We start from the raw sequence: 15212 nt of genomic DNA on the forward strand, positions 1-15212 counted from the left end.
AATAAGTTACATATTGCTACTTCTCCGTCATGTTCTCCTTTTTCATATTCTTTTTTTTTTTTTCTCTTTTATTCTTTTATTTGTTAGAGGACAGAAGTTGGAGTCATGTGTGACCTGGTTTTGATTCGGGACGGGGGGGGGGGGGGGGGGGGATGTGTTAGTAACAACAACAGCAACAGCTGACATTTTTGGAGAATTTTAAGGTTTGCCAAGTTCTTTACATATATTCTCTCATTTACCCTTCTCAGCAACCATGTGAGATAAATATGACTGACATTATTATCCCCATCTTACAGTGTGGAAGTAAAAACTCAAAGAGTTTAAATGATTTGTTCAGGACCACACAGCTGGTCTGAGTCTAGAATCAAAACCAGGTCACACATGACTCCAACTTCTGTCCTCTTTCCAGTCACCTAGCAGAATAATTGAAATTAGATCACAGTTATTCATCTTGGTAGACTGGGAAGGCTAGACTGAAGCAGCTACCTAGATGGGAATCCAGACTCAAATGCTTATTGGTGGGGGCTTCTGGGAGTCAAGATGGCAGAGTAAGTAGTAAGTCCCTCTCACTCTCCTTATTGACCTCTAAATCTCATAAAATATCACCCCAGAAAAAATCCTGGAACAGTGGAGCTAGCACAAAGAAAGGACACAGCTGTCTTTTAGCCCAGGAAGTTTGGAGAATTAATAGGAAAGGTCCCTCTAGTTCTAGAAGGGGAGCAGTACAGGACAGGAGGTGTCCCAGTAAGCCCTACCTCAGCAAACCAGTGGGAGATCCTGAGCCCCAGGGTGGTATAGCAGGCAAGCTGCAATACCAGAACTCCCAAGTGCCTTGGCACAGCCAGGGGGACCAGTAGACTCCAACTCAAAACCTACCCCATGAGCCAGTGGGCAGGCATCTTCCAGCAGCCAAACCTTCCCATGCTTCAGAGCAGCTGAGGTGAGCAGGTATCCTCCAAGGGCCAGACCCCCACCATTACCACCACTACCCTTAGAGCTTAAGTGTAGCCCAGGGGGGGATGTAGAAAAACCCCACCTGACTGCTCAGTACATGACAGCCCAGCTCAGCACCAAGTAAATTGCCTAACTCCTACACCCTCCAGCTGACAGCACCTGAGGCCCCAGCACCTAAAGTCAGTGCCTCCAACACAAGAAGCTTGGAACAGTGCCCTCTGTGCTCCAGCAAGAGAGATCAACTTTAAAAACCAGGAAATAGGCAAACATCATGAGCAAAAAGCAGAAACAGACAATGACCATAGATTCTTTCTATGGGTACAGGGAAGCTCAAAACAAAAATCCAGAAGAGAGCAATATTGTTAGTATATCCACATCCAAAACCTCAAAGGAGAATATGAAGTGGTTTCAGGCCCAAAAAGTCTTATTGGAGAGATTCAAGTTGGATTTTAAAAGTCAAATAAGAAAGGTAGAAGAAAAATTGGGAAATGAAATGAGAGGTATGCAAAAGAGAGTCAATAGCTTGGAAAAGGAAGGACAAAAATTGACCGTAGAGAACAATTTCTTAAAAAATGCAGTTGACCAAATGGGAAAAAAAGTATACTGAAGATAACAACTTCTTAAAAAACCTAATTGGACAAATGGAAAGGAAGACACAAAAACTCATTGAAGAGAGCTCCTTAAGAAATAAAATTGGGGTGGTTGGGTGGAGGGGGTGACTAGGTGGTACCGTGAATAGAACACCCATCCTGGAGTCAGGAGGACCTGAGTTCAAATCTGGCCTCAGACATTTAACACTTACTAGCCTGTGACCTTGGGCAAGTCACTTAATGCCAATTGCCCTGTCTCCCCCCTGCTCCAAAAAGCAAAAAATAAAATAAAATTGACTAAATGGAAAAGGAGGTACAAAATCTAATTGAAGAAAACACTTTGTTAAAAATTAGAATTGGGCAAGTAGAAGCTAATGACTTTATTAGACATCAAGAATCAGTAAAACAGATTACAGAGAGATTCTCTGTGAATAACGAGGGCTTCCTGACACCCCTGTTAAAGACTGACATCATGCGGATTACATCAATTCCTTAGACATTGTAGAGTTTTGTGTAAGAAATCTGTAATATATTAAAGGAGTTTACCTAATCATTCACTTAAGGAAAGATCAAGTGGATGAAGAATGCCAATTCCCCAAATTTCTTTTGAAAATTTTTCCCATTTTATTTCTCTCTTAAGAAATTAATTAATGCTAAATAGCATCTCCATACACAATGTGAATGAGAAAGGGGGGCTAGTACATTAAAATTACAAATCTCTATGATACAGGGTATAGTTTTCTTGTTTAAGTGAATAAAAAATCAATATGCAATGTAAAAAAAAGAATCAGTGAAACAAAATCTAAAGAATGAAAAAATAGAAACAAATATAAAATACCTCATTGGACTACTTATTGACTCTGTGACCCTAGATTAGTCAATTAATCTTTCTGTTTATTTCATCATCTGTAACAAGGGAAATAATAATACCTTTAGTACCTTTACATCACAAGGTTATTAAGAGAAACAAATGGAATTATATATTAATACATGGTACATAGTATGTATTACATTGTAGCAGCAAGCACCCCAGTGTCCCCAGGGTTGCTGCCAACACAGGTTCTTGGATCTGCAAATCAACATCTGGGTTTTTCAAAGCAGGGGGGCAGGGTGCTCTCAACAATGGCTTCCCAGAGTCTCATCTGATCAAATCACAGAACACTTCTCAGTGAGCCCCAAAACAAAGCCTCAAATCAGGGTTTATATAGCCTTCTCCTGGCTCAGAGAATGTAACAACCTTCTGGACCCACTGGCCAATCAAAAAGTATCTACTGAAAAACAAGCCTCCCACCCCTGGCTCCAGGTGCACTCCAGCCTAGGGGCAGGGAAGATCTTTAAATTTGCATTTCCATTACATACATTAAGATATGTAATCATATAGTTTTGCAGATAATCCCATTTATTTTTCACATATAGTCCCAAAAATCTTAGTGTAGTTTTAAGCTGTATACATAGTCCTTTACAAGGCATAACATATTCCATAAATGTCAGCTGAAAGACACTATAGAATAGTAAAGAAATCAGCCTTTTAGTCATGAGGAACTTGATTCAAATCCAGACTATGACATATAGTGGCTATGTGACTCTGGTCAACTCATTCACTCTCTAAGTGCACCTAGGCTAACTTTCTAAGAAGTAGCAGAGAAGATACCAGTCTGCAATGGCTAATATCCTTTCCTTACCAGGGTTCCCAGTAAAATCATAGCTCTAGTATGTGAACAACAATATCACTTAATATTACTGAAAACACACATTTTTAAATTTATGGGTTAAGTTCATATTTTCCACCTTTAGTCTCTAATTTTTTTTAACTGGGAATTTTTCCCTTTTTCTCTGTAAAGATAATACATTATTTCTTCAGATATTTTTGTTAAATCTGCTTTAAGGCAGCTCTCTCACCACTGTCTCTCTTCTTACCCGCAAGTCACTTCCTCCTCATGTCTGTTACCATATTCCCTAGTTTTGGAGTTTTGATTAGCTTGTTCATTATTTTTTCTTTCTTCCTTTTATCTAGCAATCTAATTCTTCCCTTCTTTTTTTTTTCCCTCTAAGTAGTCAAGTAAACCCTCCCTTCTCTTTACTTTCAATGTGCTTTGTTTGTTGGTTTTTGTTTCATTTTCTGAACATTTTTTAAAAAGGAAATCTTTTCCCTATTCTTTTCATTATCTCTTTCTCCTTCTGTCTATATTCATCTGTTATATTCATCATTCTTATACTTACTTATTCCTTCTTTAGTCTCTAGATTCCTCAAGGAACCAAAGCTTCTACGATTCCTATTTTGAGTCCCTCCTCTATAATTTGTATGTTGTTGCCTTGCATGTCTTTCCCCTGCTTCTCTTTTCCTGTTTTGCATCCCTTTTAGAAAAACCGATTCCTGTAGGAGATAGAAAGTATAGAAACATTGCTTGACAATTGGAATTTTCTTACCATCATTTCCTATGTGCCACTGATTGTGCAGTTCAGTACCACTCATTGCCTTCCCCTACATCATTTTCCCCCATTTGTCACAAAATCTCATCTCTGGATCCAAGCCTTCCCACTCTTCTAGGTGTCAGTTATCACTTCCCTCCATCCCCAAGAGCTCCAATGTCCTTCCTCCTGAGAAAGAATGTTGTCCATAACTGCATAACACTCTCTCAGAGGTAATGATCTCTGTAAGTAGCAAATCCCTGCAGATTTGGCAGGGGCAGAGATATTGTGAGATATTTGGTGATAGAAAATAAAAACAATAATTACAAAATTTAAAATGATAAAGAATTTATTTAAAATATACACACATATCATTTCATGACAGTCATCTCAACATTTTTTATGATGAGGAGATAATAAGAAAGGCATAAATAATTGAAAGCCACATATGCCCCCAGACTTAAATACTTCTGACATAAGTTCCATGTGCAATCTAGAATTGAGAACTAGGGAATTCAGATTCGAGACAAAGCAAAAACAAAACAAAACTGTACCCTGCTTTCTAAATTAAACCCAGCTCCAGGTTCTCAGTACCAAGAAACCTCACTCCCCAAACAAACATGATTCACTCTTCTGTTCTTATGAATGAGATTGGTGGTAAATTTAAAGAAAGGAATTGATTTTATCCCTGAACAATTCTTAGTAGAACTAAACCTTTTAAAATGATTTAGAAAATGTCTAGGGGCGGCCAGGTAGCACAGCAAGTAAGAGCACCGGCTCCAGTGTTGAGAAGACCTGGAGATCGAATCCCGGGCTCAGACACTTAGCACCCACCCAGAAACACCTGGCCGTGTAACCTTGAGCAAGTTACTTAACCCCAATTGCTTAGGGGCGGCCAGGTGGCACAGCGAGTAAGAGCACCAGCTCCAGTGTTGGGACGACCTGGAGATCGAATCCCGGGCTCAGACACTCAGCACCACACCCAGAAATAACTGGCTGTGTAACCTTGAGCAAGTCACTTAAACCTGATTGCTTAATAAAAAAAAAAATGTCTATAAGATCCAAAACAATCTTAAGAATTAAGGAAAGGTCATGTTTTTTCCTATATAAGATCAACTAGCAGGTTTTGAAATGCAATCATCTTTATTAAACCAAAAAGCATCGTTAGCATAGAGAAAGATAAGTCTTGGCACTTGAACATGTTTGAAAGTAATCACTCAAAAAAGAGCCAATAGAAATGGAAATTTTCCATAAACATAGAGGAAGGTTAGGTATCTTATTACACAAATTAGTTTTTAATTCCAGGAAAGGAAAAGAGATGCTAGTCTTTTTATTGAATATTCAGTAACATCTCATTGATACTTCATGAAGATGTCTCAATCTTAATGGTTCTTGAAAATTCTTAAAGAATGTCTTTCTTTTTGAAAGAAATCAGACTCTCATGCTCTCTCTAAACTTCCTAACTGTTGTGAGATGGGCCCCTTCCATGGAAAGGGAGTCAACAGCAACAAATTTGCTGGCAAGAAGGAAGAACAAGAGGACTCATGATCTGCCAAGCTCCTGTGTACTAAGGTCCCACTGACCTTACGATATATTTTGCCATTATGATCTTCAGTCCCTTGGCCACTGCCATCTAACCTGCAGATGTACCATAACAACTTTAGGGCCTTGATATTTACCATACCACTGAATCCTTAGGACTTCTGGGTCTTTCCATCAGTTTTAGAGATGATTTTCTCTCTAAATGCATTGAATTCTCCAATGCCAGTGGGGTCTCTTTAAGTTCAATGACTGCCTCACTTTCCATTTGTATTCCTAGTACTTGGTACTGCTCTTAATAGTTAATTTAGAAACACTTAATAAATGCTATTTTTATCCATTCATTCATTCCTCTAAAATGTATATGGTAAAAAAAAAAAAAAACTAGTCCTGTGACCTTGGGTAAGTCACTTAACCCCAATTGCCCTCCAAAAAGCAAAAAAAAAAAAAAATGCACATGGTATCAAAGACCTTCTTAACCTAGCTCCAGCCTACCTTTCCAGTCTTCCTGCACCTTATTCACCACTAAATACTTTTCAATCCAATGACTCTGGCTTCCTGACTATTACACAAATAAGACATTCCATCTCTCAGTTTATTCACTCTGTATGTAAAAAAAACCCCTAGAATGCCCTCCTTCCTCTGCTCCAACTACACACCTTACTAGTTTGCTTTTAGTTCTTATTGAAATTCCACCTTATATAGGAAGCTTTCCCCAATGCTTAATTCTAATACTCTCCCTGAGTTATTTATGTCCTATTTACTCTGTATATAGCTTGCTTTGTTCATATCTGTTTGCATTTTGTCTCCTTACGTGTAGGGATTGTCTTTTGACTCTTTTTGTATCCCAGCACTTAGCACAGTGTCTGACACATAGTAAGTACTTAATTAATGTGTATTGGTTGATTGAATCCATGAAATTTTATAAAGAATTTTAGAAATCGCAACAATGAAGAGCAAATTATATTGATAAGAGCTCCTTTAGTATGAGATATTGTACTATTTAATTAAAAGAAAATATATTTTGATATGTTACTAATATTTTTTTATTTTAAGGATTTGTTATTAATGATGATCTCAGACCCTTGAATACTTTAATATCAGCCTTGCAATGGGAGAAAAATTCATCACCCTATGACCAATCTAGGAATGAGCTTGTTGGAATTTACTTATATTGGTTTATGTACAACAGACATGTATAATCCATCACTTGGCATTTCTAGCTTGATAGGACCTAGGAAAGCATGCACTTCCTCACTCACTGGTATAATTTTTAGAAACTCAGAGTCACCTACACATCACACTGGGACATCAGGATACTTTAGTGTCAGAATGATTTTATTAAATGAGTTAAGGTATAGAGGTATATTTTAATAATAGTAAAAGTAGTTAACATTAAAATGGAACTCTAAGGTTCACAAAGCGGTTTCCTTACAACAAATATTAAATATTATTATCCCCTTGTATATCATTTATTAAACAAATACTTGCTGAATACCTTTTGCACGTGTGGAACACTATGAGATATACATGTTATGCAAGTATTATCCCCATTTTTCATACGTATGCATTTATTCTAAAGATATATAACCCAAGTAGAAAGAATTACAAATTTGTTTGAAATTCAAAATAAACTCTCAGAACATCTTTATTCCAATTTTATCAGACAGTTGAAAGATTCCAGACTGAAATAGAAAGTGAGGCTATTTATAACAGTACTAATTTCAGTAAGCTGCAAAGGAAACCCAATTTCATTTATTTAGACTCATCCCATAGTTAGTAGAGTCTTGCTATAACTGTCTTTTCATAATCATGATGAAGTTGAGTGATTTGACCTCCAGGGTTCCTTGGTCAAAATGATATCCTGACTTCCCATCCCTTTACATTCCTCTCCTTCTGCCCATCTTCCCCTCCTCCTCCATTTTCACTCAAGTCTAGTTGAAATAGTGTACCTGACATCTATATATAGGCACATTGTTCTTGAAATAGTACATATTCCAGAAACTCCAACACAAAATTTCTCCAGGGACTGTATCACACTGCATAAGGTAGAAGTTTGGCTTAAGCAAACTAAAGGGATTTCTTTAATTTAGGCTTACTGCTTTGATTATCAGTATTATTGATTAGTCACATTTGCCTGAACAGCAATGTAATAATGATAATAGTAAATTGACCTGAAAACTTCCAGTGATAAGTCCCTCCTCTGAGATTACCAGAACTCACAGATGTTCCAGAACCTAGCACAGCACCCGACAGAGAGCAGGCATTTAATAAATTCTTGTTGACTGAGAGATAGATTTCAGTTGGGTCTGAATTGACCAAGAATATAGGGCACCACATCCAGAGAAAGAGCTGATGGAGTCAATGCAGATTGAAGCATACTGTTTTCACTTCCTTTTTTGTTACTCTTGTTGTTTTTCTTGGATTTTTCATTTTGTTCTGTTTCTTCTTTCTCAACATGACTAATGTGAAAATATGTTGAATGTGATTGTATATTTATAACCTATATCAGATTGCTGTCTTTGAGAGGGAAGACAGAGAAAAATTTGAACTCAATCTGATTAAAAAAGTGAAAACTAGGGGTGGCCAGGTGGCACAGTGAGTAAGAGCGCCGGCCCCAGCGTTGGGAGACCCGGGATCGGTTCCGGCCTCAGATACTTGGCACCCTCACAAAATAACTGGCCGTGTAACCTTGAGCAAGTTACTTAACCCCAATTGCTTTAAAAAAAATGAAAACTATCTTTACATGTAATTGGAAAAATAAAATACTATTTACATGAAAAGATTTTCAATTTCAAAAAGAAAGGAATATAAGGTACCACAATAGGATTTTCTTTTTAGTAACAATAGGATGTTTCTACTTTAACATGTTATTTTTAGATTTAACTCAATTGCCAGTTCACCTTATAGGAAGTTCAGTGTTTATCTAAAGATAATTTCCCTATCCCAAAGTTGAGCAGTGGAATGCCTGTCACTTCAAATAGAACAAGCATCCATAAAGATCGATTTTTATTCATGTGCTTCAAGTCAGGTCAACAAGTATTAAACGTGTACTTTGTGTCACACACTGTACTAATGTCTTAGGATACTAAGAAATACAAGAACAGTCCCTGCCCTTTGTCAGCTCACATTCTATTGGGGGAGACAACATCAAATAGCTACGTAACTAGAAGATATAGACTGGGTACACTGAAGGCTATCTCAGAGGGGATTCAGCAGCAGTAAGGGAACTAGGAAAGGCTCATCACAGAAGAAAAGATTTGAGCAGAGGCTTGAAGGAATCTAGGGAATCCAGGAGGCAATGACAAGAACCAAATGACCTTTGCTACAACAGTGTAAAGATAATCCAAATATGGTCCATATCTCCACTGCCACCTCCTTCCATTATGATTATTCCTAAATTCTAGAAGCATTCCAAAATCTAAACATTATCATTTAGATATGAGCCCCATTTTGATATTGTTAGAGAAGATAAAGAAAAAAAGCAAAATGAAATTAGAACTAGACTCCAAAGATAGATCATTTATTTTATTAATAATCTTCTAGATATGTTTCTCTAACGTAATCCATCAATTGATATGAGCCCTCTAAATTAGATGAATGTTCCTTTCCCTGTTTTTCTCATTTATATAAAGGGGATTAGAGTAAAAGCTGTTTTATGATTGAGGTTAAGGTAGATTTGAATTATTCAGTTCCTATCAGTGCTGAATCATTAATTTAATTAAATAAAAATTAAATACAAATGCTTCAAAAACAGGCAGTACATTTTATTTTTTTATTTTATTTTATTTTGTTTAAAGACTGGGTCTCCCTATTTCACTCAGGCTAAAAGTACAGGGAGGGACTACTTCCACATCAAGTCCTTCTTTGATCATAATTGAAGTTTTGACCCATTCAGCCTAGATACAATGGCACCCCTTAACAAATATTCACTATATTAATGCCAGACTAATGCAGACAATCAGCTTAGCTCATTGTATCTCAGAGCTCCTGAGCTCAAGAGAGCCACCAGCCTCAGTCTCTCTGCTAGGATTGCAAGTATTGTACCTCCACTACTGATTAGGTGGTGCATTTTAACAGAAGAATTGTCAAAGTTGCATTGATTTCCATTTAGATAAATATGACTGTCTTTTACATGTAATTTTAAAATGTCTTCTCACTAGCTTGCTTTGGTTAAGCAGCAATTCTCCTCTTCTTCTCCACTGGTAAATTGGACTTTGAGCCTGGAATCAACCTTGGCTATAATAGAGCAATATGGGCTTTATCTTGTCCATTGGACCCAGAACTCTATAGCATTTCCTGGCTATTAGTGTACCTTGTTCTCAGCTCTTTCTAACTTCCCTTTATATGTTGTCTCCCCCCACTATACTGTAAGCTCCTTGAGGAATATTTCTTTCTTATATTTGTATCTCCAGACACTTAACACAGTACCTGACACATAGTAAGTGCTTAATGAATTTTTTATCTAAATAAGTATCAATCTACTCACCTACATATATATATATATACATATGAGCCCCTCCTCATTTCAAAATACTTTATTAGATTCTGTGATAGGTACAAAGAAATATTAGAAATAGTCCCTACCTTTAAAAAATGAAAATGGGTTTAGGGAGTTCATAAAAATAGAAAAATTAATAGTATAAAGCAACATATGATAAATAGCAAACTCATGGGACAAAAAGCATGGAAAAATCATATGGGCCTCACTAATAAGAGCAAATTTCATATAACCAGAGAGATATGTGCTGAATCTTGAAGGATGAGTATAATTCAGAGAAGAAATAGGTAGAAGATTATTCTAGGTGGTAAAAAACAATGTGAGCAGTGCAACAGAAGTTGTATTGCATTAGGTGTGTTGAAGAGATAGTAAAATACACCAGTCTAACTAAAATGGGGAATTGATATAGAGGAACAGTGGGAGATAAAGTTGAATAGAGGTGGGAAGCAGTTTATGGAAGGATCTTGAATATGTCCTCTGTCCTACAGCCAGAGAGGATTCATGAAAAGTTTTAAAAATTCAAATGTTATTATGAGATAAATTAGAATTAATATTTTACAATTTCACTGACTATCCCAAAGGTCTGGAATCCCCTCCCTCTTCATTTCTGATTTCCCTGGGTTTCATCTAAAGCTCTACCTTTTGGAAGGGAAAAAAAGCCTCTCCTAGTCCTCCTTAGTTTTAAGTTCCCTCCCTCTGAGACTATTTCCAATTTATTCTGTCTAGATCATGTCTATACATACTTGTTTGCATGTTGTCTCCTCTATTAGATGGTAAGCTCCTTGAGAGCAGGGACTCCCAATGCTAAACAGTATCTCACACAGACTAGACACTTAATAAATAATTGTTGATTTCACTTACATTTATTTATCTTATATCTGCCCCCCCCCCATAAACAGAATATTATTGGTTAATTAATGTCTGGGTAAGGCATATTCTAATACCGTGAACAGAAGTCTTAGTAGCAAGTTTCTCTTATTCTGAGGATATCCAGAAATAGTATTTTTCATTCCTAACATATCCATGCACGATGTTATTTCTCTTACAGTCTTTATCTTAAGATTTACTGTGAAAAGACATTCAAGAGTAAGATGATTGGTTAGAAAGCAATTTGCTCATTTTGCTAAATTTGCTGGGTACTGAATGGTAACTTGCCTGTTATTACTAAATTCACTCATTTAATGTAATTTATAAATGGTTTCTTACTCCCTTTTTTCTTCTTCTTTGTAGCCCTGTATTTTGATGAACAACATCCAACAATTGCGAGTCCAGCTGGAAAAAATGTTTGAATCCATGGGAGGGAAAGAGGTCGGTAATCCACCCCACCCCCACCCCTGCTATATTCTACTTAGAGATCATTAGCTACGTAGTCTTTGCAAAGGAAAGTATCATCATCAAGTAAGTGTTCAGTTAGTTTAGGAGGTAAAAAAAAATATAAGAAACTGAAATGCTAGTAACTATGGAGGCTTATTTTTAAGTAAATGTAATTCAATATTACCTATAAAAGTCATATCATAGAAAATCAATTTAGGTAGTTCCAGGGGCAGGAGCAGGGTGGGGGTTTTGTGGAGAGGAGATATGTAGTTTTCTGGTGTGTATACGTATTTACATACATACACACAAACATAAACTCATATGCTAATGATCTGTAAAGTTTTCTCCTACTATGTTCAATGTTGTACTCTGTAGTACCAGATTGATATTAGTGTTGTTATTGGATTCTAATTTGTGGTGGTAGTGTGTGTGTATGTATGTGTGTGTGTGTTTAATGTTCCAATGTGATTTGTTTACATCTTAAATTCACTGTCCAAGATGTGCTTTGTGCTTTGTCTGTAATTTGTCATGTCTTTGTCCAATACTTTTGACTTGCAATATCCTGAGCAGAAGAAAGAAGGAGAAAGATTCTCTTATGAGGTTTGTGATAGTAAGCATCTTGACCATTTTTTTCTAAAATGATAAATCATTGCACCCCCTATTTATTGTTATTTGCTTATGTAGCACAGGCAGATCATTTAACACTAGCTGCATACCTTCTCCTTCCTGCCACCAGCATCACCCTCCCCAGCTTAAAAATGAGAAGGCTAATGTTCATCTGGGGGTTGGAAGAGCTTGTGCACAGAAAAAGAGCCATGGAGGAAGTGGCTTTTTTCACTTTACGTTGACTACCAGGCAGGAGCTTCAGCTATATAACCATCGCTTAAAAACAAAATGAAATCATTTGTTGCAATGAGTACATGAAATGTTTGAAAACTGAATTAAAACTCTAATATAGGGAGCTAATCCTTTATAAATTAAAGATACTATAAAACTCTTCTTCAAGGATCTCATCTCTTCTTATGGGATATTGTTTCTAATCACAAGTGGCACTTATGTTTATTCCCATCTCAATATCTTTTCCCCTGCCTCCACAAAATATCTGGCTAAGTGCTGGGCATTGGATTCATTTTAACACTGCATTTGATAATTAGAATCAAATAGATGAGAACCATTGATTTCTGTGTGTCATGGGGCAAAACTTTGCAAATGGACTTTTTATGAACTACATTTCCCCTGCAGTGTCTGTTCAATTTGGATAAAATAAGACTCCATTCCCCTAAGTGTTAAAACTTTGAGACTATAAATCTCATCTTCGAATTCTCCTGCTGAATTAGATATTCACATGCACTTGAAGATCATAACTTTAAGATTTCCCTTTTCATTCTAGTGATCAGTTTTATATGCAGGGCTTAAATATCTTCATTATTTTGGAATGTCTTGGAGAAATCATACATTTCTTGTGGGAAATCCAGTCCTCTCCTTCATGAATTTTCAGGGCCACAGATCTTTTAAGGTTTAAGCTGTATTTTAAATGTCATCTTTCCTCCTCAGAGCTGCTGTTTATTTGTTAACCTCAGGGTACAGCTTCGGCATAAATAACATTCCACAGAGCCATGTATTTCTCATGATAATGTGGTGCAGGGAGAAATCCTTAATTTATTAAACCTATACTTTACCAAAAACTCATGGGGTATAGAGTTGTAAGTGCTAGAACAATATCAAGACTTTTTGTTGTTCAGTTATTTCAGTCATGATCAATTCTTTGTGAACTCATTTGAGATTTTTCTTGAAAAAGATACTGGAGTGGTTTGTGACTTCCTTCTCCAACTCATTTTACAAATGAGGAAACTGAGGCAAACAGACTTATATAACTTGTCCAGGTCATAATGTGACTTGCCTAGCTAGTAAATGTCTGAGGCTGGATTTGAACTCAGGAAGACGAGTCTTCTTGATTCCAAGCCCAATGTTCTATCCAATGCACCACTTAGCTGCATGATTATCAGAATATCTGAGTTTTATTCCTGGTTCTAGCACTCTCTAATCAATTTTTAAAAATCATTTCTTAAGTACCTACCATGCACCAGGCATTATATCAGTCAGTGGGGATACAAAACAAAAATAAAGTAGTCCCTCTCCACCTTCAAGGAGCTTACATTCACTCTAAAAGGTGTTGACTCTATTGACCCATGATCCATTGAACAAGTCATTTAACCTCTGATCTTCAGTTGCTTCATCTGGAAAATGTAGGTATTGAATTAGATAACTTTTAAAGTCTCTTTCAGCTGTACTATTTATGATTCTAATGATTATTTGTATTTAATGTCAAAATTTATAAAACTTTTTGCATATTTTATTTCACCCTAGTAACCAATTTGTGAGGGAAGTAATAAATATTAATATGCAACTTAAGATTTTCAAAACACCTTCCTCATGACACCCATGTAAGGTAGTTAATTACAGCATTACCTTCCTTAATTTTTTCTTTTTTTTTAAGCAATTGGGGTTGAGTAACTTGCTCAAGGTTACACAGCCAGTTATTTCTGGGTATGGTGCTGAGTATCTGAGCCCGGATTTGATCCCCAGGTCATCCGGACACTGGAGCCGGTGCTCCTACTCGCTGAGCCACCTGGCCGCCCCTTACCTTCCTTATTTTTATAGATCAAGACACTGAGGATCAGAAAGTTTAAGTGACTTGGCTTGGGTCACACAGTGAATAGGTACCAAAATCAAAACTTGAGTTCAGGTCTTCTAATTCTAAGTCTGGTATTCTTTTTACAATGCTAGCTATTATGGTATAGACAGCTATTTTGTATGGGAGACTATTTACTAACCCAAAATGATGCATTCACTTCAACAGAATCCTTCAGTCACATCTGTTCCAAATTTAACTGTTCATAGTTAGGTTAATTGACTTCTGACAAAGTAAAAAAAATAAATAAATTTCTTACCACAAAAATGATGAAGTAAACAAAGTTTGTGTTTCATCCTCTCCTTGTACCTTTCTTATCCCTATATCCTCTGCTGATATACAATTTAAGAACCCTCTCCCTAAAAAATTCCTCTAAAAGAAAGTTAATGTATTGGTTCATATATGCTCTACTTCTTTATTTGTTAGAGACACAATGCTAATTATCTTCAATCTCACACCTCTCCTTGCCCCCACACATTTGCATGGGTTTTCCATTTCTCCTTTACCTTCTCTTCCTATCTCTCCTTCTACTCTTATTGTTTCTCTTATTCCCCTACATTTCTTTCTTCTATGAGATAGGAAACAGAAAGATATGAGGTCAGGCGCGGCCAGGTAGCACAGCTAGTAAGAGCACCGGCTCCAGTGTTGAGAAGACCTGGAGATCTAATCCCAGGCTCAGACACTTAGCACCCACCCAGGAACACCTGGCCGTGTAACCTTGAGCAAGTTACTTAACCCCAATTGCTTAGGGGCAGCCAGGTGGCTCAGCGAGTAAGAGCACCGGCTCCAGTGTCGGGATGACCTGGATCAAATCCAGCCTCAGATACTCAGCACCACACCCAGAAATAACTGGCTATGTAACCTTGAGCAAGTTACTTAACCCCAATTCCTAAAAAAAAAAAAAAAGATATGAGGTCCTATCAAAAGAGTGAGGGTTTTAGCAAAACAGACTAGATTTACTCAAATCTGAGTGCATTTTGCTCATACATTTCCACCATAGAATTTAATTGGAACAAAAGAAAAATAAAACCTTGAACTGTGAAAGTGTTTTTAGTTGTCCGTTTTAACCCAACCCTCCTGCCCCTTCTTTCCCACTCAAAAATGTTTTTTTAACCTTATAACTCTCTCACACTACCTTATACCCAGCAGATGAGAAGATAAAACACAGCGGGAAAAGGCAAACTAGCTGCTTAGAAAACAATTTATGCTTTGT

The 15212-nt window shown here is 36.9% G+C and overlaps 1 protein-coding gene across 1 annotated transcript in view; it reads left to right on the forward strand.

Annotated features, from left to right (window-relative positions):
• The window catches only part of LOC138169643 (protein unc-13 homolog C), a 487553-nt gene that overhangs the window by 332083 nt on the left and 140258 nt on the right, over positions 1-15212 (forward strand). Inside the window, exon 19 of the mRNA XM_069099296.1 lies at positions 11224-11301. Coding sequence (XP_068955397.1) covers positions 11224-11301 — 78 coding nt within the window. The remainder of the gene's footprint in view (positions 1-11223; positions 11302-15212) is intronic.

The sequence above is a fragment of the Petaurus breviceps genome, unplaced genomic scaffold (assembly GCF_028583685.1).
Source record: "Petaurus breviceps papuanus isolate PSGF00001 unplaced genomic scaffold, PetGlider_PUasm1.0 37, whole genome shotgun sequence".
NCBI lineage: Eukaryota > Metazoa > Chordata > Mammalia > Diprotodontia > Petauridae > Petaurus > Petaurus breviceps.